The sequence below is a fragment of the Rana temporaria genome, chromosome 1, assembly GCF_905171775.1.
Source record: "Rana temporaria chromosome 1, aRanTem1.1, whole genome shotgun sequence".
NCBI lineage: Eukaryota > Metazoa > Chordata > Amphibia > Anura > Ranidae > Rana > Rana temporaria.
Window position 1 is genome coordinate 67,537,617 of NC_053489.1, and position 27,256 is coordinate 67,564,872.

A 27,256-nucleotide genomic window follows, 5' to 3' on the forward strand; every position below is an offset into this window, starting at 1 on the left:
TGCTCTCTGGTTCTGGGGTGTAGAGGAGGACTGGTTGTGGGATGTAGAGGAGATCTTGTTGTGGGGTGCCCTCTGGTTCTGGGGTGTAGAGGAAGTCTTGTTGTGTGGTGCCCTCTGGTTGTGGGGTGTAGAGGTCTTGTTGTGGGGTGCCCTCTAGTTGTGGGGTGCACTCTGGTTATGGGGTATAGAGGGGGGCTGGTTGTGGTGTAGAGGAGGTCTTGTTGTGGGGTGTCGATGAGGAGACCGTGTTGTGGGGTGCCCTCTGATTCTGGGGTGTAGTGGAGGACAGGTTATGGGGCCCCTATCACTCAGGATAGTACGTCCCGGTCACAGCTCACACACACATACAGAAATCCCATCCAAGGACACAACACTGTGACTGGATCTGAGGGTAGGAGAAGGGGCGGAGTTGGGGACATGTCACGTGTGACTCTGTTCTCAGCCTCTTCCGGGGCGCTGAGTGTCCTGAGCGGTCGCCGGTGATCTCAGTCCCCCAACCTGTAGCGGCCAAGCCAGAAGTCCCGGTCACCAAGGAGTCCCACCACCGGCGGCTTATAGAGGTAAGAGGCCCAGCGCTCTGCACGGTGAGTGCAGGGGGTAGAGAGCCCGGCATGCTGCACAATGCACCGGCTATATGGAGTAACATATGTGCAGATATAGAGGGGACAAACTACAAGTGTTGTAGGGGGCTTCGCCACGTGATGATAAACAATGCCCTGGGACTGGGGGAGGGGATGATCCTCTAGATAGGAGACTTAACGTGGGGACAATAGTGGCCTTCTCAGAACCAGCAGGGTGACCCCCAGCTTCGTGCAACCCAGTACTGGTGCATGCATTGCATTGTGTACACCATGGCCTGCCTGTGTATGGAGGGGACAATCATTGTACAGTCCTGATCAGAGGAATGCTCATAGATTGTACCTGAGTATTATTAATGACCTTTGTATGGTGGGTGGTGTGCAGATATCAGCTCTACAATAATAATAATAATAATAGTGATCAGTGCATCACACTGTCAGGTAGCATGCAATATGTATACAGACTTCTGAGAGATCAATCATCTGATTGTCCCAATGTACACAATATATATATATATATATATATATATATACTTGTGTCCTGGGAAAGTAATGGCCTGTGATCAGTGTGGTGACCCTCATTATTAATGGCCTGTGATCAGTGGGGTGACCCTCATTATTAATGGCATGTGATCAGTCTGATGACCATTATTTTTATTGATCTGTGATCAATGTGATGACCCTTCTTATTAATAAGAATCTGTGGCCTTTATTGCAGTGCATTGTCAAGAAGCTACAAGGACTATATCTCTGATAATAATTGGTGATCAGAGTGTGATGACCCTTATTTTAATACTATCAGACTGCTACGTAGACTATACTAGCTTTATACAGACATGCTTTGATTAATTGGGATCTGTGATCAGATGGTGATGACCCTTATTGCGGTATCCAGTAAGGCTGCTACATAGACTATACTAGCATTGTACTGACTTGATAGACTAGTAATGACTCTTATTGTCAGGTTGCTCATTAGACTATATGGTAGAGTAATAATAATCTGTGATCAGTATAGTGACCATTATTGCTGTACATTGCCAGACTGCTGTATAGCCTGTGATATTAATAAAGACTATGATGCCCCCCCCCCCCCCCATTGCTACAGTAGCAGCAGGCGAAATGCACAGGGAGGGCACAGCATAGGGGGCTGTTCTATCTGCACTGTGCTGCCCGAGGAGCAGGCAGGTCACCTTACACTGAGACAGGCTGAATTTCCTGGAATCAGTCCTGGGGAATAGTCATGTCTCAGGATAGGTGATGTGCCTGCCCCCTGTGCTGCTCTCAGGGTGTCACATGGTGTCCCAGCATTGAATCTGGCATTGCACAGCAGCTGATCAGTTCACAGAGGTGGAGCTGATGGCTGATGACTAGGAGTTCAGTTTTTCCATTGTGATGTGGCTGGGATCTCTCCCTTTATTTGCACTGTTCACAGATCAGCTTCTGGGCCTGATGATCTCTGCGGGAGCAATGCTCTGCCCAGAGCTGCATCTCTGCGGGAGCAATGCTCTGCCCAGGGCTGCATCTCTGCGGGAGCAATGCTCTGCCCAGGGCTGCATCTCTGCGGGAGCAATGCTCTGCCCAGGGCTGCATCTCTGCGGGAGCAATGCTCTGCCCAGGGCTGCATCTCTGCGGGAGCAATGCTCTGCCCAGGGCTGCATCTCTGCGGGAGCAATGCTCTGCCCAGGGCTGCATCTCTGCGGGAGCAATGCTCTGCCCAGGGCTGCATCTCTGCGGGAGCAATGCTCTGCCCAGGGCTGTATCTCTGCGGGAGCAATGCTCTGCCCAGGGCTGTATCTCTGCGGGAGCAATGCTCTGTCCAGGGCTGTATCTCTGCGGGAGCAATGCTCTGTCCAGGGCTGTGCGCTGTAGGAGTAATGCTCTGCCTAAGGCTGTGCGCTGTAGGAGTAATGCTCTGCCTAAGGCTGTGCGCTGTAGGAGTAATGCTCTGCCCAAGGCTGTGCTCTGCATCTCTGCGGGAGCAATGCTCTGCCCAGGGCTGTATCTCTGCGGGAGCAATGCTCTGCGCTGTATCTCTGCTCATGGTTGTATCTCTGCGGGAGTAATGCTCTGCCCAGGGCTGTGCGCTGTAGGAGCAATGCTCTGCCCAGGGCTGTGCTCTGCATCTCTGTGGGAGCAATGCTCTGCCCAGGCCTGTGCTCTGCATCTCTGTGGGAGCAATGCTCTGCCCAGACCTGTTCTCTGAAGGAGCAATGATCTGCCCAGGCCTGCTCTCTGAAGGAGCAATGATCTGCCCAGGCCTGTTCTCTGAAGGAGTAATGCTCTGCATCTCTGTGGGAGCAATGATCTGCCCAGACCTGTTCTCTGAAGGAGCAATGCTCTGCCCAGGCCTGTTCTCTGAAGGAGCAATGCTCTGCCCAGACCTGTTCTCTGAAGGAGCAATGCTGTGCTCGGTGCTGCTCTATATCTGTACAGTGCTCAGCCCATGGCTCTATTTGGAAGTCTCGATGCAGCTGCTTCTCTCTCGCACTGGGATGAATGGACTCTGATTGGCATACCCGGCCGGCCAATCGCAAGCTTGCCGCGTTGACTGGTTTAAAAATAGAATCGCTCGCCGTCCCGCCTCTTCACCAATGAAATGCTTCCTAAATGTGGGCGGGGCCGGACGTAGCGCTGGGACGCCGCGTAACTGGAGAGGAGCCTGATAGGTGACTCTCGGTTTGCCCTTGAAGGTGTAAACGTCACGAGTGTTGCTAGGCGACGAGTTGGCGGCCTAGGAAGCGCTTTACTTGTCAACCTCTAATGCCCGTGCTAGGTCAAGTTGAAGTTTTGTGCCCGGGTGGTAGATGGGAAGGGGGCGACCCAGCTCATGTATTGATGGATACAACGTTTGCCACCTTTTGCTTGCAGTGAAATAAGTTTTCCATGGCAGTGCCTTGTATAGATGATGATCTAAATGTCCAAGCTCACCACATTCACACTGACATGCCAAATCCGAGCCTATTGCCAGCAATGGCACCGTCTGAATCTGTGCGACGCCAACTTTGTGGCACTGATTCCCAAACTACACACAAGTAGTTTCTTCGCTACCTTTAGCGATTTCGGGGCGATTCCTATAGACAGAAACCTGCACAGATGTCTGTCAAATCGCCCCCGAAGTCGACTGAAATGCCGGTTTTTACGATTTCAAACCCGACCTCAGTGTAAACGTGGGCTTAGGCCCCTTTCACACTTGTGCGATTGTCCTGCGACTTGGGGCTGCAATCATGACAAGGCGCACCATTCACATCTGTGTGACTTCAAATAGTCCCTGCACTACTTTGGTTAGACTTTGATGCAACTTGAGGTCCATAGACCTCAAGATTACACAGGCATTGCTTCAAGTCGTGCAACTTTCAGGTCGCACAAGTGTGAAAGGGGCCTTGGGACTCATTCACACCTCTGCATCACGTGACTCGCGTAGAGCAGCCTATTCATATGAATGGGAAGCCCTAAGCACGACAAGCATGCAAAATAATCTCCTGTGTCTTTTTTAGATGTAGTATTCTACATGTTTATTCTCCCTGGTCGCCCATTTTTATTTAAAGGCTCTCTCCCTGCATTCACAGGGCAGAGGCAGCAACTATTGGTTCCTGCTGCTGTCAGTTAAATCCCCTGAGGTGGGGGTTGGGGCTGAGCCACACTGTGTGGATCTATGGACACGCACAGCAGGACTTGGTAGAACATCCACACATGTGCCACCATAGGAAGCAGATTCCTATGGTGGCACATGGAGAAAAGGAGGGGCCTAGAGTGCCAGCAGGTGGCCCCAGCAAAATCTGGTGCAGCTCTATATAGAAACCAATCAGCTTCTAGGTTATTTTGTCAAGTCTTAATTGAACAAGCTGAAGTTAGAAGCCAATTGGCTAGCATGTACAGCTGCACCAGATTTTGCACCCTCCTGTTTTAGTAAATCAACCCCAATGTCTTTTAAAGTAAGCCTGTCACCTTGCCCATTGGAAGCAAAGTGACAGGGCATTTCCTTTACAAGGCCACCCCCAACGACACTAGCGGTGCAACGGATCACCATTGATCCGTGATCCGAACAGGTCACCCCCTTCGGATCGGCACGCTATGCGATCCGCGGATTGCCGCCGCTGCCATAGCATTAGGAAAGGCCGCGGCTTCGGCCTAGCTCTGGAGCTGCGGCCATCTTGGTACACCCGGCGGTGGCTCTCCTCTGTTTACACCCACAGAGGAGGAGGAGCCCGCGCTCGAGGGACACACACGCCGCTGTCTGAGGTCTGTAAGGGCTCTTTCACACGGAGCGGATGTGTGTGTCCGTCTGCTCAGCGGGGATCATCCATAAATCCCCGCTGAGCTGTCGGCGGACAGGGCGGTCCCCGCACACTGTGCAGAGACCGCCCTGTCTTTCCTCCGCTCTCCCCTATGGGGAATCGGATGAATACGGACCGTGTGTCCGTATTCATCCGATCCGTTCCGCCAGACGGAAGAAAAATAGGGTTTTCTTCCATCTGAAAAAGCAGATCTTTGCGGAGGCGGATCTTTACGGATGTTAGCGGATGCATCATCCGCTAACGTCTGCAATCCCATATGGAAGCATTACAAGTCCGTAAACTGACTTGTAAAAAACGGACCGTTCGTCCGCCCGTGTGAAAGGGCCCTTAGGGGGACTGGCAGTCATATTGATGAGGGGTCTGCACTGAGGGGTTACTGTCTGCCTGCACTACTGGGGGTTACACTGTCTGCCTGCACTACTGGGGGGGGGGGGGGTGTGTCTGCACTGAGGGGGGGGGACTATAGTTGGCGGGGGAGTGACACCATTTTTTTTTTTTGCACTGGGTGACACCAACACTAGTGACGCCACTGCAGTGGGGGGGAGATGTGGATATTACAGTGGGGGATGTGGATATTACAGTGGGGGGAGTGAGATGTGGATATTGCAGTGGGGGGGGGGGGGAGATGTGGATATTACAGTGGGGAGGGAGATGTGGATATTACAGTGGGGGGAGGGATATGTGGATATTACAGTGGGAAAGTTTTTTTTTTTTTTTTTTGCTGATTCGAAAAATGATCCGATCCGTGACTCTGATCCGAGCCGTGAGTTTTTTGGATCCGTTGCACCCCTAAACCACACGATTGCTGTGCTCGGCAACTGCTCTATTCATCTGCAAAACACCCCATACTTCCAGGTATGAGCCAGTAATTAAGCAGTCAATCAACCTGGACTCTTCATTGACCCTAACCAGATCCCTAGCCAAAAACAAATAATGCCCCACAAAATATTAGGGGGGGGAAGTAATTTTTATTGAAACATACAAAATACTACAAACATTGGACAATATTCTGGGCATGCTTACACCAATGGTGTTGTGCAGGATTGCCAAATGCAAAATCAAGGCCATTTGCATTGATTGCACAGGATTGATTGTAAATAGAGATAGCACTTTATAGGTGTAAGCTGTATTATAATGGTACCATTGTCTGTATGGACAACAGGGGGTGCTTAGCAACTACAGTATAGCACCTATAAGAACAGAGTTTGTTGATCTACTTTGCCTTAAGGCCCCATTAACAATTGGGAATGGGGCGGTTTGCAATTATTCACAGGAAACAAGGTAAGGGACAAAGGGAGCCTGACAGTGGGGGTTATTTACTAAATGCAAATCCACTTTACACTGCAAGTGCAAACTGGAAGTGCAGTCGCTGTAAATATGAGGGGAAGATCTGAAATGAGGGGAAGATCTGAAATGAGGGGAAGCTCTGCTGATTTTATCATCCAATCATGTGCAAGGTAAAATGCTGTTTTTTATTTTCCTTGCATGTCCCCCTCAGATCTACAGAGACTGCACTTTCAGTGCAATTTCAAGTGCACTTTGCACTTGTAGTTTGCACTTGTAGTGCAAAGTGGATTTGCCTTTCGTAAATAACCCCCAATGCCTCCAGCTATTCACAGCTAATTGCATGTAATGGCTCATTTCCTGTTGTTGATTGGCCCTGGACACAGAATATTTAGCCGTAAATATGGAGTACACTTGGGCCGTCTAAAGTAAACAACCGATATGACAACCATACAAATCAGAGGGTTGGTGCCATTTTGAGTCATCTAATAAGCAAAGAAAATGGATCGAGACCCATCTAAGATCTCCATGGGAGCGATTTACTAAAACTGGAGAGGGCAAAATCTGATGCAGCTGTACATGGTAGCCAATCGGCTTCTAACTTCAGATTGTTCAATTAAGACTTGATAATATAACCTGGAAGCTGATTGGTTTCTATGCAGAGCTGCACCAGATTGTAATTTTTTCCATTTGGGGACATTGCTCCCTTCATCATGTGGTAGTGCACAGGCCTAGAAACTGACCGCTAGACATGACCTGAGCACTGGGAAATGGGAGGAGGTCACATGTATCGCCATACACAAACGCACTGGGTATTTTCTACTGGCTGCATTGTAGGTAGAAGCAATAGTGTTTGCACTAATACTGTTTACACCATGTAAAAGTAGACCCTTCTTACCCGCGACGCTGTTATTTTATTTATTTATTTTTTTAAATTTCCCGCCGTATCTTTTTTTTTTTTTCCCCAGACGCAACTTTTTTTACCCGGCGCGATTCTCAAAACTCGGCGTAACGTAAAACCGCGCTATGCACGTCGGGAAAATGACGTCGTGAGCATGCGCAGTACGTCCGGCGCGGGAACGCGCCTAATTTAAATGGGACTCGCCCCATGAAAATAGGAACGCCTTGCGCCGAACGGATTTAAGTTACACAGCCGAAAATTTCTAGGTAAGTGCTTTGTGGATCGGGCACTTAGGTAGAAATTTTGCGGCAGTGTAACTTAAATCAGAATATTTAAGTTACGGCGGCTCTTTGTGGATCTGGCCCTATGTTTCTCTACTATAGGAAAAGTACAATCATTTTTCATGGCCCGTAATTTAACAAGCGTTACAATCTGATTGTACAGTCTCCTTTAGTCCTGATCCACACTGAATGCGACTTTGAAATCATGCTACTTCACTTGAAGACGCACGAGTTCAAAGACGCAGGTCTGCAAATTCAGGTGGCCCTTGCCTGACATCTGTGCAACTTGCACCTGAAATTGGCAAAAATAGTGCAGGGTCTTTCTTTTCTTTCTTTCTGGTGCGACTTATCATGCAATTTGGAACAGTAAAAACCACATGACAAATAGAATTGGTGTGAACGGGGGCTTAGATCTAGATTCATTCACAGAGATCTGTGAATGAATAAACAACAAGCCCCATCTGCCACTACGGACTCCTAGTTCACTGACACTTCCTCCAGCTCTATAACTGAAATCTTATACAGAGAAACGGGCAGAGAGCTGGGTGAAGTTTCTGCACCCGTGGGTTCAATGCTTTGCATGCTTCTGTTAGAGACAGTCAGGCCGCGTACACACGGTCGGACAAAACCGATGAGAATGAACCGAAGTTCAGTTTCATCGGTCCAAACCGACCGTGTGTATAGCCCATCGGTCTGTTTTCCTTCGGTCCAAAATATGCTTTAAAATCGAACCGATGGACCGCTGCTGAAGTGACCGATGGTTAGTACAGAAAGCATTGGTTCAAAACCGGCGCATGCTCAGAATCAAGTCGACGCATGCTTGGAAGCATTGAACTTCGTTTTATTCAGCACGTCGTGTGTTTGACGTCACCGCGTTCTGACCCGATCGGTTTTTGGAACGATGGTGTGTACGCACATCAGACCATCAGACCACTTCAGCGGTGAACCGATGGAAATGGCCCGTCGGACCATTCTCATCGGTTTGGAATGACCGTGTGTACGCGACCTTACTCTCTCTTTATTTGTCTTGATCAACAAGTCACTGAGAATGAACGAGAGGGGTAAATCCAAAAATCTGAGTTGCCACCTGACCAGGAATAGAGGGGAAATAATCCATTGGGGTCTCTTGTTCCTGTGCCAGCTGTCTGAAAGGAATATTTTTTTTTTCACATTCGGAAGATTATCATGGACAGACCCTTTCACTTCATTCCATTTCCCAGTGTGTTGCAGTGCTATGTGCTGAGCAGGTCTCTTTGCTGTAAAATACTGAATGACTCTTTATTAAAGATCTGTAAACAATTTCTTATCTCACTGCCTTGGATCAGATCACTTTCTCTTCTTTTCATGATTGGAGTGACGTTATCAATTGGTTTACCCTGTGCATTGACTTTCCATTATCTGTGGCTTCATTGCCCTTATCAGGGCTGGGTCGGCACACACACACACAGATAAGATTGACCTGTTCTTTGACTCCAGGAATTCCATGTTTGCTTTTCAAACGCTCCATACACCGGGTAGTCAGTATGTCACTGGATAAGAACTTTGCTACAACTCCTCCACTTTCTAAAACTTCTGTTTATTGGTTATAATTAATAATTCTATATACCGGCCACTTTATTGGGTACACCTTGCTAGTACCGGGCTGGTCCCCCGTTTGCCTTCAGATCTGCCTTCATTCTTTGTGGCATAGATTCTACAAGGTGTTGGAAACATTCCTCACAGATTTTGGTCTTCAGTGACATGATGGCATCGCACAGTTTCTGCAGATTTATTGGCTGCACGTTGATGATGTCACTCGCTCGTTCCCATTCTGGTGATTGGAGGCCATTGGAGTTCAGTGACCACATTGTCCAGTGGTGAGATGATTGGAGCTTTGTGACATGGAGAATTATCCTGCTGGAAGGAGCCATCAGAAGATGGGGGCACTGTAGTCATAAAGGGATGGACATGATCAGGAACAATAATCAGGTAGGCCGTGGTGTTTAAATAATGCTCAGTTGGTACGAAGAGACCCAAAGTGTGCCAAGAAAATATCTCCCACACCATCACACCACCACCAGCCTGAACCATTGATACAAGACATGTTGGATTCATGCTTTCATGTTTACACCAAATTCTGACCCGACCATCTGAATGTCGCAGGTGAAAGCGAGAACAGGCAAGAATCAGACCAGGCAATGTTTTTCCAATCTATTATTGTCCGATTTTGGTGATCCTGTGTGAATTGTAGTCTATTTCTTGTTCTTAGCTGACAGGAGTGCCACCCAGTGAGGTCTTCTGCTGCTGTAGCCCATCTACTTCAAGGTTTGGTGTGTTGTGCATTCAGAGATGGTATTCTGCATACCTTGGTTGTAATGAGTGGTTATTTGAGTTACTGTTACCTTTCTATCATATCGAACCAGTCTGCCCATTCTCCTCTGATCTCTGACATCAACAAGGCATTTTTGTCCACACAACTGGATATTTTATTTTTTACGGACCATTCTCTGTAAACCCGAGAGATGGCTGTGTGTGAAAATACCAGTAGATCAGCAATTCTTAAAATACTCAGACCAGCCTGTCTGGCACCAATAATCATGCCACATTTAAGGTCCCTTAAATCCCCTTTTTCCCCATTCTGATGCTTGGTTTAAACTACAGCAAGTCGTCTTCACCACGTCTAGATGCCTAAATGCATTGCTGCCATGTGATTGGCTGATTAGCAATTTGTGTTACCAAGCGATTGAACAGGTGTACCTAATAAAGTGGCCGGTGAGAGTGTGTGTGTGTGTGTGTATATATATATATATGTGTGTATGTGTGTGTGTGTGTGTATGTATGTGTGTGTGTATGTGTGTGTATATATATATATATATATATATATATATATATATATATATATATATATATATATATAAACACATTTTGGCAATAAACCTTGCTAGGTTACTTGATAATCGTGAATATCGGGACCATAAAAGGACTTATTTCTGGCTGGGGTTTCTCTTTAACCACTTAAGGGCTGGAAGATTTGCCCCCTTAATGATCAGACCATTTTTTGCAATGCGGTACTGCGTTGCTTTAACTGACAATTGCGCGGTCGTGCAATTCTGTACACAAACAAAATTGACGTCCTGTTTTTTCCCACAAATAGAGCTTTCTTTTGGTGGTATTTGATCACCCCCTGTTGCTTCTATTTTTTTGTGCTATAAACCTAAAAAGAGCGAAAATTAAAAAAAAAAAAAAAAAAAAAGCTATAATAAATATTCTTCATTAGTTTTTAGGCCAATATTTATTCTTGCATATTTTTGGTAAAAAAAAATCACAATAAGCATATAATTGATTGGTTTACGCAAAAGTTATAGCGTCTACAAAATAGGGGATAGATTTATGGCATTTTTATTTATTTTTTACATTGACATTTATGCAGTGATCAGTGTGCTATAAAAATGCACTGATTACTGTGTAAATGTCACTGGCAGGGAAGGGGTTAACACCAGGGGGCGATCAAGGGGTTACATTTGTTCCCTCATGTGTGTTTCTAACTGTGGGGGGGTGGGATTGACTAGAGGAGGAGACATATTGCTGTTCCTAATTACTAGGAACAGACAATCTGTCTCTCCTCTCCTGTCAGGACTGGGATTTGTGTGTTTTACATCAGGGTTTCTCAAGGCGACCCAACAGGTCATGTTTTCAGGCTTTCCGTTATTTTGTTCAGTTTCACTGCCTTAGTAATTACCACAGCTGTTTAATCTGAGGGAAATCCTGAAAACACGACCTGTTGGGGCGCCTTGAGGACTGGAGTTGAGAAACACTGGTGATCTCATGCCCGTGGGCATCACGGCCACCGGACAGGCACATTGGATTCCCTGCCGTGCAGCGGGCATCACGGCCACCGGCCAGGCACATTAGATTCTCCGCCGTGCAGCGGGCACACGCCTGCTATGGCTTTAAAAAGGACCCGACGTACAGCTACGGCACTTTGTGGGAACAAGCTCTCCTGCCGCAGTATAATGACAGCGGCTGTTCGGCGGTGGTTAGGTCTGTGTTAAGCGAAATAAGTTTTGTGTTTACGAATGTTAGACCACCTATGATATGTACAAACATGCTACGCTCTGAAGTCTCCTATACAGACTTGTGTGATTGAAGAGCCAAAGGAATGTACTGCTGGAGCTGCATGAATGTCTGGCAGAGAGAGGCTGCTGACAATAATCTGTATACGTAGATGCTGCACACAGTGCAATCTCATTGCCTTTAAAGGCCTCATGCATGTTGGGAATTTGCCCATCTCCACTGAATGCCTTCTCTCCTGGTTGGGGAAAAGCTGTTTAAAAATCATGCCCATCGCCACGTTTTGCACACCTTTTAGGTGAACCAAACGTTTGGATGTTCATTGATTCCATTGGCTAGAATAATAAACGTTTTGGCCAGTGTGGACGTATTTCCACTTTTGCAGGTAAATTGGGATAATACTTTGTTACATGTTCCTATTCACATAGCAGAACAATAAAAAAGGCATAATGTGCCTGGTGCTAGTATGCTGCTAATATGCATCGCATACTAGCACATTATATTAAACTTACCGTATTTATCTTGCTATAAAGCGCCCCGGCGTATAGCGCGACCCCCGAACTTGAATGAAAATTCCTGGGAAAAAAAAAAAAACTTGCAGTTTAGATCAGGGCTGTGGAGTCGGAGTCGGAGTCGGGGGAAATTTTGGGTACCTGGAGTCGGAGTCGGCAAACAATGCACCGACTCCGACTCCTACTAAATTTAGATGGGGAAAAAAAAAAGCAAGTTTAAATGTCCCAATTCACAAAAAGTTATAATTAATGACTTCTCTACTGTAAGAATAAAGACCAATGCATGCAGTGCCTCACGCAACCGCAAAACGAACACGTTAAGTGACCGTGAAGAAGCATGCTTTTCATGTGCTTCACTATATGGCACGCACCGCACAATTAGGAGCTGCAATACTTCTACTTTCCATAGTGTTGTGTTCTGCTTTTACAGGGAACGCATGTTAGAGAACCAGTAAGTGTCCAAATAAAAAAATTCCAACAGGAGTTTTATAAAGCACTAAAAGAAGTTGAAAAGTATGATCGCTCATCAAAACTTACTGTTGAAGAAGCCATCCTTGTTTATCCAGAGATCGTTAGTGATGTGGCCAGAATAGTTACTGCAATGCCACCCACCCAAGTCAGTGTCGAAAGATTATTTTCAGCCCTAAAAATAATAAAGTCTGACTTAAGAGCCTCTATAAAAGAGGATCTGGCAGAGGCAATTCTCTTCCTTAGAACTCTACATTGAATTGATTTGCATTTGCTAAGCCTATAACTACATTTCAAGATTAATATAAACCATTTCTAGGTTTTGCAGATTTTGTTTTTGGTTCATTATAGATAAGCTTTGTTTTTGTTCTAAAACAACCAAATAATGTGGTTTGTATTTTTGAACTGGTAAAGATCCTGTTCCTGATGTTTATGCCTGCTGCTACTATCCAGCCACTTGATTGTTTTCATTGTGTTTGTCTTTTGCTTAAACTGTGCAATACAGTAGACTGTTGGCTTCCCAGCCAGTAGTCCTGTGGTAGGTTGCGTTTCTTTCACTCAAGGAATGTATAAAATACATTCGCATATTAATACAGAGGAGTCGGAGTCAGGGAGTCGGAGTCTGAAGTACATAAAACTGAGGAGTCGGAACATTTATCTACCGACTCCACAGCCCTGGTTTAGATGCCCCTCGTCGGTGTCTTGCCCGTCGTCCATCGCGTCCTGCCCGTCGTCCATCGGCGGCCTCGTCCGGTCCGGCGGCCATCGTGATGTCCTCCCCGCTCGATCCCCGCTTCCCGCGCTGTGTTTGAACCACTGCGCCGACATATACCGAGCGCAGTAAACTCGGGTATAGTCGGGCAGGCTCGGCTCCTCTCGCGTAAAGGACGTACAGGAAGTACAGGACGTGACCGCGAGAGGAGCCGAGCCTGCCCGAGTGTACTGCGCTCGGTATATGCCGGCGCAGTGGTTCAAACACAGCGCGGGAAGTGGGTATCGGTGTATATCGCGCACCCACAATTTTGGCTTGAGTTTCCAGCATAACTAGAGAACTGACCACACTGTGTTCTCCTGCTTAGTGTGGTCAGTTCTAAATAGCGTAGCAAGGGGTCTAGCAGAAACACTGGGGATTTCACATAAAAGAAGCAATACAAAGAGAACAGGATACTTTCTCATACAAGTACATGGTACAGCAGGGAATATGAAGAGTTGAGGTAACAAATGCTTTAAAGCTGTACTGAATCCAAAACCAAAAATGGAATATATTGCACCTTACCAATCATGAGATGTTGTGGACGCATCATCTTTATTTAATTTTTTAGGCTTCTTTCACACGGGCGATCCGCCCGGCGAACTCCATCTTTGCTCAGCAGTGTCTGTTAGCATTTAAAGCGCTGCTAGTTTTAGCGGTGCTTTACCGCTGTTTAAGTGGCGCTATTCGGCTGCTAGCGGGCGCTTTTAACCCGCGCTAGAGGCTGAAGAAGCGGTTAAAAGTGGCTGTGTTGCAGCGCTTCCAAAGTGTTTAATTTCGGAAGCGCTGCCCATTCATTCCAATGGGCAGGGGCAGTGTAGGAGCGCAGTCTACTGCCCCAAAAATGCTGCTGGCAGGATTTTTTTCCAGTCCTGCAAGAGCACCGCCCGGGTGTGAAGGCTTTCACACTGGGGAGGCATGAGAGGCAGTTTTCAGGCTTTAATTGTAATGCTAAAATGCAGTGTGAAAGGGGTCTAAAGCTGAATTACAGGAATTTGGCAAACTCTACCCTTGCTGTGAGGCCTCTCTCTGTTCTGCAAGGGTTAAACGCTTGTTTAGGTGGGCAAAAAGTGTCCCTTCTACCCAAAACATTGCAAAGTATTGGGTAAACTGCATAACTTTGCTGAGCTGGCTGATGTCAAGGAGACTGGACAGCAATCTTTACTTTGTACATTCATCACAGCTCCTGGCGAGAGCGGCGCACATGAATCTAGGTCACTTTTTGGGAACTTTGTTGGTGAAGCACAATAATGAGTCATTTACATGCACAGCCTTTAAAGGGGAACTGTAGCTTTTTTAATATATATATATATATATATATATATATATATATATATATATATATATATATATAATATATATATATTAATGTGTGTGATTTAATACAAACAGGAAAGAAGTTTCTTGGGGGGGGGGGGGTGATCTATTCCCGGAAGTGGGAGCAAATACCCGTAGTAGAGGGAGGATTCCAAAAAGCGGAAGTTCCATTTTTGGGTGGAACTCCGCTTTAACCACTTAAGCCCCGGACCTTTAGGCAGCTAAAGGCCCAGGCCAGGTTTTGCGATTCGGCACTGCGTCGCTTTAACAGACAATTGCGCGGTCGTGCGACGTGGCTCCCAAACAAAATTTACGTCCTTTTTTCCCCACAAATAGAGCTTTCTTTTGGTGGTATTTGATCACCTCTGCGGTTTTAATTTTTTGCGTTATAAACAAAAATAGAGCGTCAGTTTTGAAAAAAATATTCAATATTTTTTACTTTTTTCTATAATAAATATCCCCCAAAAATATATAAAAACTTTTTTTCCCCCCTCAGTTTAGGCCGATACGTATTCTTCTACCTATTTTCGGTAAAAAATCGCAATAAACGTTTATCGGTTGGTTTGCGCAAAATTTATAGCGTTTACAAAATAGGTGATAGTTTTATTGCATTTTTATAATTTTTTTTTGTTTTTTACTACTAATGGCGGCGATCAGCGATATTTTTTATTTTTTTTGTGACTGCGACATTATGGTGGACACTTTGGACAATTTTGACACATTTTTGGGACCATTGTCATTTTCACAGCAAAAAATGCATTTAAATTGCATTGTTTATTGTGAAAATGACAATTTTCATTAAATTGCAGTTTGGGAGTTAACCACAGGGAGCGCTGAAGGGGTTATGTTTCACCTAGTGTGTGTTTACAACTGTAGGCGGGTGTGGCTGTAGGAATGACGTCATCGATTGTGTCTCCCTATAAAGGGCATGACACGATCGATGCAGCCGCCACAGTGAAGCACGGGGAAGCCGTGTTTACATGCGGCTCTCCCCGTTCTTCAGTTCCGGGAACCGATCGTGGGACCCCAGCGGCGTTCGGGTCTCGCGGACCCACAGCTGGGTAGATGTAAAGGACGTACCGGTACGTCGATCTGCCCAGACGTGCCATTCTGCCGACGTATATCGTCGTGCGGCGGTCGTTAAGTGGTTAAAGAATGCATGAAAATTGCATGCAAAAATGCATAAAAAACAAGGTGTTAAAATGCTAAACATGACTAAAAAAACGCATCAAGCGCAGCCGCATAGATGTGACCCTAGACTTACTTTCTGTTTTGTTGGACTTGAAACAAAGAGATGAGAGATCCCGAAGTTTGAGTTGCCATTGGAACAGGGTGAATATTCCAATGGGGATAGTAAATCTGAGGATACACCTTGCTTTGGAGTGATTTCTTCCCTTCCTGTTGTGTCCCTGAGAAAGGAAGTGGATGGAAAATTCCTCAAAGCAATGCCAGAAATAAAAAACCGGCAGGGATTTGGACAACTGGCTTTAGAAGCACATAATTATAGATTGTATTTTTCTTCCCTAAAGCAGGACTTTACCTATTACAACTTGATGAAAAATAATGTTCTTTAGCAAGGATCATACATTCCACATTAATAATTATGCTACCAAAATGAGTGTGCGCTGTAAATTGCCTTCAGCATTGTTCCTGTTACTTCTGGCTGGAGGCTGCCAATTTGCTGAAGCCCAGAGCCCCTGATCAGCAGTAAATCATAGGGCGAAACTAAACCTTCCAATTTAAAGGGGTTGTAAAGGTAAAAAATGTTTTCCCTAAATAGCTTCCTTTTACCTTAGTGCAGTCCTCCTTCACTTACCTCATCCTTCCATTTTGCTTTTAAGCCCTGGTTCACACTGATGCTACTTTGAAATCATGCTACTTTACTTGAAATAGCGTGATTTCAAAGTAGCAAGGTCAGCGCGATTTCAGGTGCTACTTGATAGACATTTGTGTGGCTTTATACACAGATGTCTATAGAAATCGCACCTAAAATCGGCAAAAGTAGTGCAGGAACTGCTTTTGCAAATCGGTGCGGCGCCACAAAATCGGTGTCGCACCGATTGGAACAGTGCCATTGCATGACAAATCGACAAATCGCTCCAATGTGAACCTAGACTCAATGTCTTTATTTCTTCTGAGAAATCCTCACTTCCTGTTCTTCTGGCTGTAACTCCACACAGTAATGCAAGGCTTTCTCCCTGGTGTGGAGTGTCGTGCTCGCCCCCTCCCTTGGACTACAGGAGAGTCAGGACGCCCACTATAACACAGCTCCTTTCTCTATCTGCAACGTAGATATCGTCCTGACTCTCCCGTAGTCCAAGGGAGGGGGCGAGCATGACACTCCACACCAGGGAGAAAGCCTCGCATTACTGTGTGGAGTTACAGACAGAAGAACAGGAAGTGAGGATTTCTCAGAAGAAATAAGGACATTTAAAAGCAAAATGGAAGGATGAGGTAAGTGAAGGAGGACTGCACTAAGGTAAAGGAAGCTATTTAGGGAAAAAAATTGTACCTTTACAACCCCTTTAAGGGTTTCAAAACGGTTGCATTCCTGGATTGCTAACTGTCAAATTTGCTTGTGTCTTGGACGGTTTAGGCCCCCTTCAGACTGGCTATACCGCCGGGATTGCCGCAGGAATCAGCCGCTAGCGGTGTGGTATTAACCCCCGCTAGCGGCCGATAAAGGGTTAATACCGCCCGCAATGCGCCTCTGCAGAGGCGCATTGCGGGCGGTATTGCAGCGGTTTCCCATTGTTTTCAATGGGAAGGAGCGGTATACATGCCGCTCCTCTCACCGCTCCAAAGATGCTGCTGACAGGAGATTTTTTTGTCTCCCGCCAGCGCATCGCCTCAGTGTGAAAGCCCTCGGGCTTTCACATTGAGTCTGCAGTGAAGGAGTTTTTCAGGCGGGATAGCAGCGCTATTTTTAGCGCTGTACCGCCTGAAAAACTCCTCAATGTGAAAGGGGCCTTAATTCTGCTTGAAGGCTGTCAGCAGATAGGCCTCTACAAATCCAGTGTTTCGTCAGATATGGTGACCCGTCTGAATGTGTAACGGAGGTGACGTTTTGTCGCCGCCATCTTGCTACCCCTCGCACTCATCCATAGTAAGGGTACTCTGAGATGGGAGTAAGCAGACATCTTGCCGGCAGTGCCTAAAATTGAGAGCGACTGAGCATGTGCTGAGCAGGGTGAGGCCGTGTATTACTGGATTTTAAACAGTATAGACACTAATTTATAAGGTTTTATATAGCTATACCTCCAAAAGGGGCCAGCCTGAAGTGATCTATCGGGACTGGATTTTCTGACTAAAGTTCCACTTTAAGTGACCATTCTAATTCAGGGTTAACGCCATTGTTTATTTGTTTTCAGGAGGACTAACGTGCCAGACAGGAAGACTAGAGTGACATCCAGCCAAAATGGCGGGCCTCCTGAGATCCATAGCAACCAACTGTACAAACCCCCTCTTCAGCAGTGTCATTTCCAAGAAGGTCCAGACTGTGAAGACGCCATGTCTGCGCATGCTCCGTACACACAAAGTCCTCTGGTGCCAGAAGCCTGAGACACAAGGTAATGTACAGTCCAGACCCCGGGGACAGGGGACTAAATGTATACCATTTTGATAAGCAGTGGTTTTATGAAATGTTGACTATTTTTTCTTTGATTATTTGTGTTATGATTAAAGTGGAGGTTCACCCAAAAACTTAATTTTTAACCTTAGATTGATGCTCATTCAAGGGGAATCGGGTGTTTTTTTAAAATCGAAACAGTACTTACCATTTTAGAGAGAGATCTTCTCCGCCGCTTCCGGGTATGGGCTGCGGGACTGGGCGTTCCTATTTGATTGACAGGCTTCCGACGGTCGCATCTATCGCGTCACGATTTTCCGAAAGTAGCTGAACGTCGGTGCGCAGGCGCCGTATAGAGCCGCACCGACGTTCGGCTTCTTTCAGCTACTCGTGATGCGATGTATGCGACCGTTGGAAGCCTGTCAATCAAATAGGAACGCCCAGTCCCGAAGACCATACCCGGAAGCGGCGGAGAAGATCGCTCTCTAAAACGGTAAGTACTGCTTTGATTTAAAAAAAACTACCCGATTCCCCTTGACAAAATGAGCATGAATCTAATGTTAAAAATTGTTTTTCGGGTGAACTCCCACTTTAACCCACCCTGAGAGCCCATTCACACATGGGCCACTTGGGATCCGACTTGAAGTCGCCCCAAGCCGTGCTGTTGAGAAAATCAATTGAAGTGAATGGAGCCGTCTTAATGTACACTATTGAAGTCACTCCGACTTCAGAAAAGGTTCCTGTACTACTTCAATCCGACTTCTAGGCAACTTGTATCCATTGATTTCAATGGAAGTCGTCTCAGAAGACGGATCACTGTCTTTACTGCAGCGACTTTTCAGGAAGTGAAAATAGATTTTTGGGCAAACCCCTCCCTCCCACAGAGCTGATTTTAGTTTGATTGGCCACTGCAAAGTCGCCTGTCCTAGAGGCGACTTGAAGTCGCCTTCTAAGTCGCCCCAAGTCGCGCTGTGGTGCGCACTCGGGTCGTGTCCAGGTAGCCTCGCAAAGAGTCGTGTCGCCCCTGTGTGAACCGGCTCTTACACCCAACTCACAAACAGAAAAATCAGCACTAGGGACATAACAGTAAGATGCGTCCCTTGTTCTCATTCCTCCATCCTGCCCTCCCCTACCCCCGTCGCCTTAATCTTCTGGTGCCACCAGGGTAATACACCTAATGGGCTGTCACACTATGCCCGCCCTCAGTCATAGGAGGCATACTAGAGCTTCTTTGAATGAACAGCAATCTAAGAATGGATTACAGGTGGATGATTGATAGCTCTGCCCCCTCCATTCAGAGACTCTGCTTCATCCCTAGAAGCTGTAGTATGGCTTCTATGAATGGAGCAGCTGGGTGAAAATGGTGGGTATAGCCGCACTCTTGATAAGAACCAGTGATAGCCCAGGAGATTATGATGGTGGGGGGGGGGGGGGGGGGGGGTGGACATCGCAGTGGTCATCAACCCTGTCCTCAGGGCCCACTAACGGGCCAGATTTTAAGTATTACCTTGGAGAGATGCAGACTAAAATACTGCAATCACTGAACAGAAAATGATATTACCTGTGATGTATCTCAGTTATCTTGCAAACCTGGCCTGTTAGTCGTCCCCGAGGACAGGGTTGATGACCACTGCTCTAACAAAAGTGGAATCGGCACACCCTACTGACTGTCTGTCTTTAATGTCCCTTATGCTGATTTTTCTGTTTGGGATTTTGTCTGACAGTGGGGGGATTACACACATTCCCGGTGACTGCAGCCACCAGGATTGTGTGTAAATCTGACAAGCAGGCTCCTGCCTGTCAGGTGGAAGTATTCGATCGGCAGTGTTGCCGCCCAAGTGCTTCCGGTAACGGCGCCCGCGGGGTTTGAAATGGTATACAGAGTCTAATAGCTTATTACAGATTTCCACCATTGTTGGACATTGCTTTGCATAACAATTGCATGCATTTTATGTGCGTTTCTCCACTTGCTGCTACTCTAGCTGTGCATTTCATTGTGGATTGTATCAGGGCTCGACAAATCCCGGGCGCCAGGTCGCCATGGCGACTAGAAATGGCATCCTGGCGACTTGGCTTGGAAGCCTGCGTGCAAGCTCGTCGGGACGGGGTGCGTTTTCTGGCTCCTACATTTTTAAGCTGGCTCCTAGATTCCAAGCAAATTTGTCAAACCCTGGATTGTATAATGATGTATGAGTGTTCTGATGCACATCATACTTTACAAGGAAGAAAACCTTGAATGCATTCTTCTTTTATCTGTCACCTGATACCGCTCTGCTTTGGAGTTTTCCAGCTACAACTAGACAACCCTTGCCGAGAAAGGAAAGTTTCTAAAACGAAACAGTTGTGAGTTTACTAGTAGTGAAATCTTGATAAGCTGTTAAGTTGATGATTGATTGTGGGTGTCAGTACTAGAGGTCAAATCAAGAGCAGTGCCAGGAATCCCCCAGTTTCATGACTTATGGGCAAATCGGGCTTTAAATTACTAAGTGCTTTCTGAAGCAATTGTATATGTTATATTTAGCAAATGTGTGGATTTCCTGTACATACGTTTTTTTTTCCTTTCTTGAGTTTGACTTTGATTAGTGTAAACAAGCTTTCCACGTCAAATGGAAAGTAGGAGACATACCTAAAGGCCCAAAATGCAGATATGTGGCTGCAGTCACCGGGAATGTGTGTAATCCCCATTCCCCCACTGTCAGACAAAATCCCAAGCAGAAAAATCAGCATAAGCATAAGAAAAATCAGCATAAGGGACACAAAAGACAGTCAGTAGGGTGTGCCGATTCCACTTCTGTTAGAGCAGTGGTTATCAACCCTGTCCTCAGGGACTACAAACAGGCCAGGTTTGCAAGATAACTGAGATACATCACAGGCCAGACCGCGTGCATGCCTATTTTTGTACCCCTGGGAGTTACAGGTGCAGCGTTCAGCTTGCTGTTTGCAGCCAATCAGTCTCTAGCAGGCTGCCAGGGTTGCCAACTTTCAGTAAATTTACAAACAGTTTGTAAAATCCATAATTTGCGTCTGTCCATGAACGTCAGTTACGGACATGCAGCCTACATGACCTTAATGGAAATTCAAGGACAGATGCAAAAAGTACAGATTTTACAAACTGTTCGTAAATTTACTGAAAGTTGGCAACCCTGCAGGCTGCGGATGGACGTGAGTGAATGCTAAACCGAATATTTATGCTGAAAGCAATACTAGCGATGTGCACAAGGTGGCAGTACAGACCAAAATCTTCAATTACCAAATTTCTCACAATAAGGTATCGTATTTTTGCTCCATAAGACGCACCTAGGTTTTAGAGGGGGGAATAAATAATAATAATATTCTGAACCACATGGTGGACTAAAATATTTTATAAAATATAACAGAATAATATTTCTACACTGACAAGCAATGTAAGGGGGAACCCTTCACTGATCCCCAAAATAACGGACATTTACACTGACCTCAACACAACAGGAGTATTTACATCAACCACCAATGTAATCGAGACATTTACACTGACTAGCTATGTAACAGGTGTGTTTACAGTAACTCCCCCCCCCCCCCCCCATCTCTATACTAATCTCTGCATTCTTATCTCCCTCTCAGTACAACTCTGCCCCTCTAACTCATCTGCTCACCTCTGTCCCCCAAACCCTTAGGCTGCATTCACACCTAGGCGTTTTGTCGCCTGAAGCGCGACGCTAGAATACGCTGGAGGGGAAAAATAACATTGTTCTCTATGGAGATGGTTCACATCTCCACGCCGAACGCCTGAAGCTGAAACAAGTCCCGGACCCTTTTTTGTCACGCGTATCGGACGGCTACGGCGTTTCCCATAGCCGACAATGACCACTACAAAAACATGGTTAAAAATCCAACCCTTCCTTCCCATTCAACTCTGCTCGCCTCCTCTGCTCGCCTCAAGTCCTCCTCTTTGATTACCTCTACATGCCCCCTATGCTTACCTGTAGGCTGTTTACATCCTCCAGGTGGGTGGCATAAAGAGGATGGGGCGTGATTTGCATATGAATTGTGGCGGCCGACCTCATTTACATAATGCCTGCACGATTAACACGTGAATGCTGATCCTGTGGGGGTTAATTAAAGAACACCTTTTGTTTCTCTCCCTATAGCAGCTGAAGGTGGGGGAGAAACAGGATTTAGCTGGTGCAGAGAGCTGCACAGGGCATCGTTCTGCCGCCTAAACGATCCCCCTATCAGCGGCTCTGCTGGTCAGTATTCGCTCCATAAGACGCACAGACATTCCCCCTGTTTTTGGGGGGGAAAAGGTGCGTCTTATGGTACGAAAAATATGGTAAATAACAAATGATTTCCATCACAAAACAAATGACCTACTGTATATAACAAAAAGGTGGGTGATCAATCAATCGGGGGTTATGCAAAAACATGACACGGATAGTGAGGTGAAAATGTGACAGATAAAGTCTCTGAAAGAATCTTGAGATTGAAGTGTCAAACAGTGAAATATAGAGCTGCAGTCTTATCTGTGCAAACTAATAGATACAAGCAAGTGTCTCTTCATTCCATGTAGTGACACCTCTGTGTGGAGTGGCCTCTCACCTTACTGCTGTAAGGTATCGGCATGGGAAAATCAAAGATTCCAATACCCTCTGGGGGTCCTCACATGGATGGCTGGTGGCTTTAAAAAAAATCTTGATTTCCTTTGGGGATCCTCCTCTTGTTTTCAATCAATGGTGGGTGTTGGCTCCTCTATAATAATCTCATAGAGAAGGGGGGGGGGGTGCAGAGGAAAGGAGGGGAATTCCCAGATAGTTTGTATTCAATAAATACTTTTACATTACATCCTACGCTATCGATAGAACAGATAGAACACTCACAATTGGCAAGGTGGAACGCAGTATAACATCCACAAGCGCCAAGCTCGTTCCCGCGTCACTTCCGGTCCCAATGGGACTTTGAACAGGCTACAGGCGTTGGGGTGGAATGCTGTACCCGTGCCTCTCAGATGTATGCAAATAGCAGTATGCGTTTCCTACAGCTTCAATGCACAGTTTCTGGTGTGAATGAGCCCTTAATGGGCCCCCCATGCCCTGCAAAGCACCATGCAATTTCTGTGTGGCCACATTTAAAAATAGGGTAATGGACCCTTTCCCTGCAGGGAAATGCTGGCCCAGAAGCCCATTCAAGAAAATGTGTTGCTGTGTCGTGCAAATGCGGTTCGCAGAGCTGCATAAATGTGAACTAGTCTTAAAAGGCACTGTCGCATTGCTTTAATAAAATGGGACTTCTGGGTACAAGGAGTCCCTGACTTACGAACGACTTCTACTTACAAACGGGCCTCAATGCCGGCTGCTTGTTCTCCACGATGGTCCTGGATACCTCCGAGCAGCTATCCTGCCACAATCCACACTGCAGTACTGCATGGCCAGAAGAGCCCCAAAAGCGCCCGGAACATGCCACATCCCTGCACAGGCGGAAGCCGATACATCTCACATCCCTGCACAGGCGGAAGTTACACTTACAAGCAGTGTCCTGACTTACGAACAAACCTACAGTCCTTATTGCGTTCATAAGTCGGCCTGTATGGGGAAGCATGTGATCTCACCCATGTGACATTGTTTGGGCTTGAGTGGCTAACCACCAGGCTCAAACACTGTTACAAAGAGAGGAGGGCATTGGGGAGGGGGGCGATAAAACTCACAGCTGTTGCACAAATCACTTTACATCACTGATGACTTAAAACTTTTAAGTCATCATGTGCAATTGTACGTGTGTGGCAGGCATCAAATATAGCGCTCAATATGGATTAAATAAATTATAAATATGCATAGCCATAGATATCATTAATACAGTGTAATAAAGTAATTTGTGCAACAAGCTCATTAAACCGTCCACATTCAGTGAAAGTTCATGTACTGCAAACTTTGCAGTGCATTAACTTTCACTGAATGTGGACTGCTTAATGAGCAGGGGCTATTGATGGGCACAGTGGCTGCGCTTGATGGGCACAGTGGCTGCGCTTGATGGGCACAGTGGCTGCGCTTGATGGGCACAGTGGCTGCGCTTGATGGGCACAGTGGCTGCGCTTGATGGGCACAGTGGCTGCGCTTGAGGGCACAGTGGCTGCGCTTGATGGCACAGTGGCTGCTTTTGATGGGCACAGTGGCTGCAATTGATGTTTTTTGTTTTTGTTTGTGCCCCCCAAAAAATTTCAGCACCAGCCACCAGTGGTCCCCAATGTCCCTCTCTGTCTTCGTTGTACTGTGTCCCTCCCTGTCCCTGGTAATATGAAAAGATGGGTTTCAAATGTTTTGACAGGGACGCAGTTTTAGTACTTGCCATAGGCGCCATTTTCACTAGATACGCCTCTGCCTGCACCTCCCACACATGCTCAGTGTGGACGCCATGTATTTCAGTGGAAAATTCCTACACCATCTTTACAGTGATATGTAGTGTGATGTGTCAATTAGTGTTTTTATTGTGGTAAGGGTGAAGTTGTGGTTTAAAAGAGGCCCCTGATTATAGAAATGTGGCTGTCATTTTTATTAAAGGTGCAAGTGACACTGGGCAGTCACCATGATCCTGATTTCAAACCTTTGGTGATCAGAATGGGTGACCTAAGATTTTAAATGAAACCAATGTTTCCAATGTTGCATTTTTGGTACAGCGTTTGAAATTGGCTTTTGCACCTGTAACCTTCAGTATGTAACCTTTTGTATTTTGTGTTCTCTCTAGGAATCCCATACAAGCAGCTGACAGTTGGTGTCCCAAAGGAGATCTTTCAGAATGAGAAAAGAGTGGCGCTGTCTCCTGCTGGTGTCCAGGCTCTGGTTAAGCAAGGTTTCAATGTTGTGGTTGAATCTGGAGCTGGTGAGGCCTCAAAATTCTCAGACGATCAGTATAAAGAGGTTGGGGCGACAATCCATGGAACCAAGGAAGTGTTTGCATCAGACCTCATTGTTAAAGTAAAGAACCCTTATTTTTGATCGTTTCATTTTACATTATATATGTGTGGTGTCTTTCCTACCGAAATAAATGAATAGCCAATTTACTTATCCAGCCACTATTCAATGTCCGGTCCATGTACTTTTCAGTTAAAGCGTTGATTGAATAGTGAAGGAACATCAGTTTACTGGTAAGGTCATCTCTGTGCTCTGTCTTCAATCAACAAGCTTTGTTAGAGTCACAACATTGCACAAGGCCTTGAAGCATTATTGGCTAAGAGTAGTGCCCTAACCTCTCCTCTTCTGAGAGATGTATGGATTTGCAAGAAGATAGTACTATATCATCTCCCCTGTAAACTGACCGCGGTTTGTTATGGCTGCTGAGCCCTGACACTGTGGTCAGTTTATGTGCCTCCATCATCAGCAGCTCTGCTCTGTCCTTCTTTGTCCTCTCCCCCCCTCCCTGCCTGTCAGAGCCCACTGCTCCTGCTGCTCTCCTAATTACTATAAAACCCTCCCACCCCTCTCTAATATAACGTTGGGTGTCCCTGTGCCTGTGTTGTTTAAAAATTATGCTGATCTGTACCTATATCACATCGGCTCCTTGTGATCGCGTAGCTCCTGGGCTCTCTCCTCTCTTCCCCAGCTGACGTCAGCGGCAGTGCTCGGCCCCGCACGCTGGAGTTGTCAGTTGGGCAGAGGAGAGAGCCGAGGAGTCATGTGAGCGCCGGGAGCCACTGTGATATAGGTTACAGATTACCATATTTTTTTTAAATAAAACAGACGCACATATTGTTATATTACAGAGGGGATGGGAGCATTTTATAGAAGTGGCTTAACAACCACTTAAACTTTGACAAAAAAACATAAATGGAAGTCAATTGTTTTCTAAGCACAGCTGTACTCTGCACTGATTTTGCACTCTCCAGCTGTTCTAAGCGGTTATACTGGGGCCATGGATGCAGCTGTCAACCATAACCCCAGTATTAACATTTTCTGCCTCTGATTCCCTAACCTATAAAAGTGATCCGAGCAGCTGATTAGCCGCTAAAACACTTTTACAAGCAGTGGGAGGGATCGCTTCCCCCAACTCCCCTCGCTGTGCTCTTGTCCACGTACCTTGTTTCCGGGCTCTCCTGTTGCACTGGGAAGCCCCGGATCCAATCCAGCGCCTGCGGCTACTTACAACAGAGGTGCTTGGGGACCACAACATACCGATCATCCCTATGGTCTAGGAAACGGGAAGCGATAAGCTTCCCGTTTGGGAAAATGTAACCAGAGCCTTTCTTTTTCTAGCAAGCATGAGATCAATGTTTTTTTAAATCTCGTGCTTTCAAGGGTAGAGGAGAGATCTGGGGTCTTATTTGGTTCTAAAAAAAAAATGGCCAATGGCTCGTGTAAGGAAGGAGCAGGGGGCATGGCCAAACTGTAAACTGTACTGTGTGCATTTAGACGTGCACAGCCTGGCTCTAGAGCACACCTGAACGTGTACTCCCATAGCACAGGGCTTGCTATGACGGTACACAGACAGTGCTAGATGGGGAGGTAAGGGACCACTTTCTGTAATACCATTGCACAGAGCAGGTAAGTATAACATCATTTTATTTTTTCATTCGAAAAACTGTCTTTAGAATTACTTTTAATAGATAGATGTTTGTGTGTGTATATAATATAGCGAGAGAATGATGAAAGGGAGAGAGACCAAAAATCATATTTTTTCCCCCCTTTTAATCTGAGACTTTTGCGTGTTCTTCCAGGTTCGGGCACCGATGCTGAACCAAGCACTGGGTATTCATGAAGTGGACCTGTTCAAACCATCCTCCACTCTCGTCAGCTTTGTTTACCCGGCACAGAACCCAGATCTGCTGAACAAATTGTCAGAGAAGAAAGCGACGGTCTTGGCCATGGACCAGGTGCCACGTGTAACCATCGCCCAGGGATACGATGCTCTGAGCTCCATGGCAAACATTGCTGGGTGAGGATCCTTTCATGTAGTGACATGGACTTTTAAGCAAATAATGTCTTTTTTTTGGGCCATGATAGAACAACCAGCTGCTTTGACCTAGACTGCTCTGTGTTGTAATGGTTCAACTTTGCCTTCTTTTTTCTTATGTGAGTCGAGATTGAGTTCAACAGTTATCCATTGCTGTTAATTCAATATTTATGTTCTTGTATGTACTTTTTGTTCCTAAGTTTACACCTTTCTTTTATTTTTGTAGACTAATACTATTATACTGTATAGATATCTGTTGCCTAGTGGTCTTTTCCCATATACATTTTTCTGTAGACCATTGCATAAAGTATGCATGGACATCTAGTTATAGCACATTG

General features: G+C 46.1%; 1 protein-coding gene across 1 annotated transcript in view; it reads left to right on the forward strand.

Annotated features, from left to right (window-relative positions):
- Nucleotides 1-437: 437 nt before the first annotated feature.
- Nucleotides 438-27,256, forward strand: part of NNT (nicotinamide nucleotide transhydrogenase) — a 167,989-nt gene continuing 141,170 nt past the window's right edge. The window contains exons 1-4 of the mRNA XM_040339121.1: nucleotides 438-560; nucleotides 17,809-18,006; nucleotides 24,717-24,946; nucleotides 26,683-26,900. Coding sequence (XP_040195055.1) covers nucleotides 17,856-18,006; nucleotides 24,717-24,946; nucleotides 26,683-26,900 — 599 coding nt within the window. The 5' untranslated portion in view covers nucleotides 438-560; nucleotides 17,809-17,855. The remainder of the gene's footprint in view (nucleotides 561-17,808; nucleotides 18,007-24,716; nucleotides 24,947-26,682; nucleotides 26,901-27,256) is intronic.